Source organism: Helobdella robusta (assembly GCF_000326865.2).
Source record: "Helobdella robusta unplaced genomic scaffold HELROscaffold_1, whole genome shotgun sequence".
NCBI classification, from domain to species: Eukaryota; Metazoa; Annelida; class Clitellata; order Rhynchobdellida; family Glossiphoniidae; genus Helobdella; species Helobdella robusta.
The window spans coordinates 12704070-12705093 of NW_008703570.1; the positions used below are offsets into that span (position 1 = coordinate 12704070).

The 1024-nt window shown below is 38.4% G+C and overlaps 1 protein-coding gene across 1 annotated transcript; it reads right to left on the reverse strand.

Annotated features, from left to right (window-relative positions):
• Positions 1-274: 274 nt before the first annotated feature.
• On the reverse strand, positions 275-1024 carry HELRODRAFT_159748 (hypothetical protein; the record flags this gene model as incomplete). Its single annotated transcript, XM_009011601.1, has 2 exons — positions 275-553; positions 779-1024. The coding sequence occupies 2 exons, from the start codon at positions 1022-1024 to the stop codon at positions 275-277; spliced, it is 525 nt and encodes a 174-aa protein (XP_009009849.1).

Below are 1024 nucleotides of genomic sequence, written 5' to 3' on the forward strand. Positions count from 1 at the left end.
AGTTTGTTTGTGCGCTTGTGTGCGTATGTATGTGTGTGTGTGTATGTGTGTGTGTGTATGTGTGTGTGTGTATGTGTGTGTGTGTGAGTGCGTGTAGTGTGTAAACATTTCTTTTCGTCAAACTCTTCAGAAATGTGTTTCTAAGGAATAAAACAACTCTGCCAATGTTAATACTTTGTTGACCATAATGTCAGGGTTGCTCCTAAATTGTTTGGGGTCTTGGGGTGAAAACTGTACCTCACTTAAACTAAGTGCATACGCAGCCCTTCAAAGGTTAAATAGTTCTCAATGCGGCCCTCGCAACGAAAAGTTTGCCCACCCCTGTTCTAAATGAGGATTTCAGTATTACGACTGATGTATGTAGGACTAATGATTTTTCCTCCGTTATGTTTTCATCACAACTGGGACAGCTGTCATATCTGTCATAATCCTTGCACTTGCACGGTACGTAAACAGACGAAAGCCAAAAAGCCCGAAATATCAGAATACCAAATCTTTTCAAGTTTTTAAATTTCTTCAATGAAAGATTTGAAAAAACGGTCAAAGATCGCTTCTGAAAAGCAGTTGGTGTTAGAATTCAGAAAAAGAAGGAAACAATCAAAAAATATAAGTCAATGTTGTTGAGGCCTTTAACGAGTCAAACCAAACGAATCAAAGAATCGAAATCCGTGGCAGCTCCCGCTCCCAACGTTTCCATTGTTAATAATAAAGGTTCAGCTATCATTGAGGAGAAATTGAATGAACATTAAGTCTGCAACGCTTATTAAACAACAGTTACGTGAATAGTCCATGGAATGGTTAGTCTATAATGGGCTTCAAAATGTGAGACTGACAGGAACCATTTTCTATTGGTGAATTTAACATCAAAATACTTTGTGATACACAACATTTTGTTATCTACATTTTCCATTTCTAACACGCCAATAACATAATATACACATAAGCGGCAGAGCGTTTGACCAGTCAATTGAGCTGACGCTACTGGGTGAACCAACTGTTTCAAGATGACCGGGTTTGAATGCAT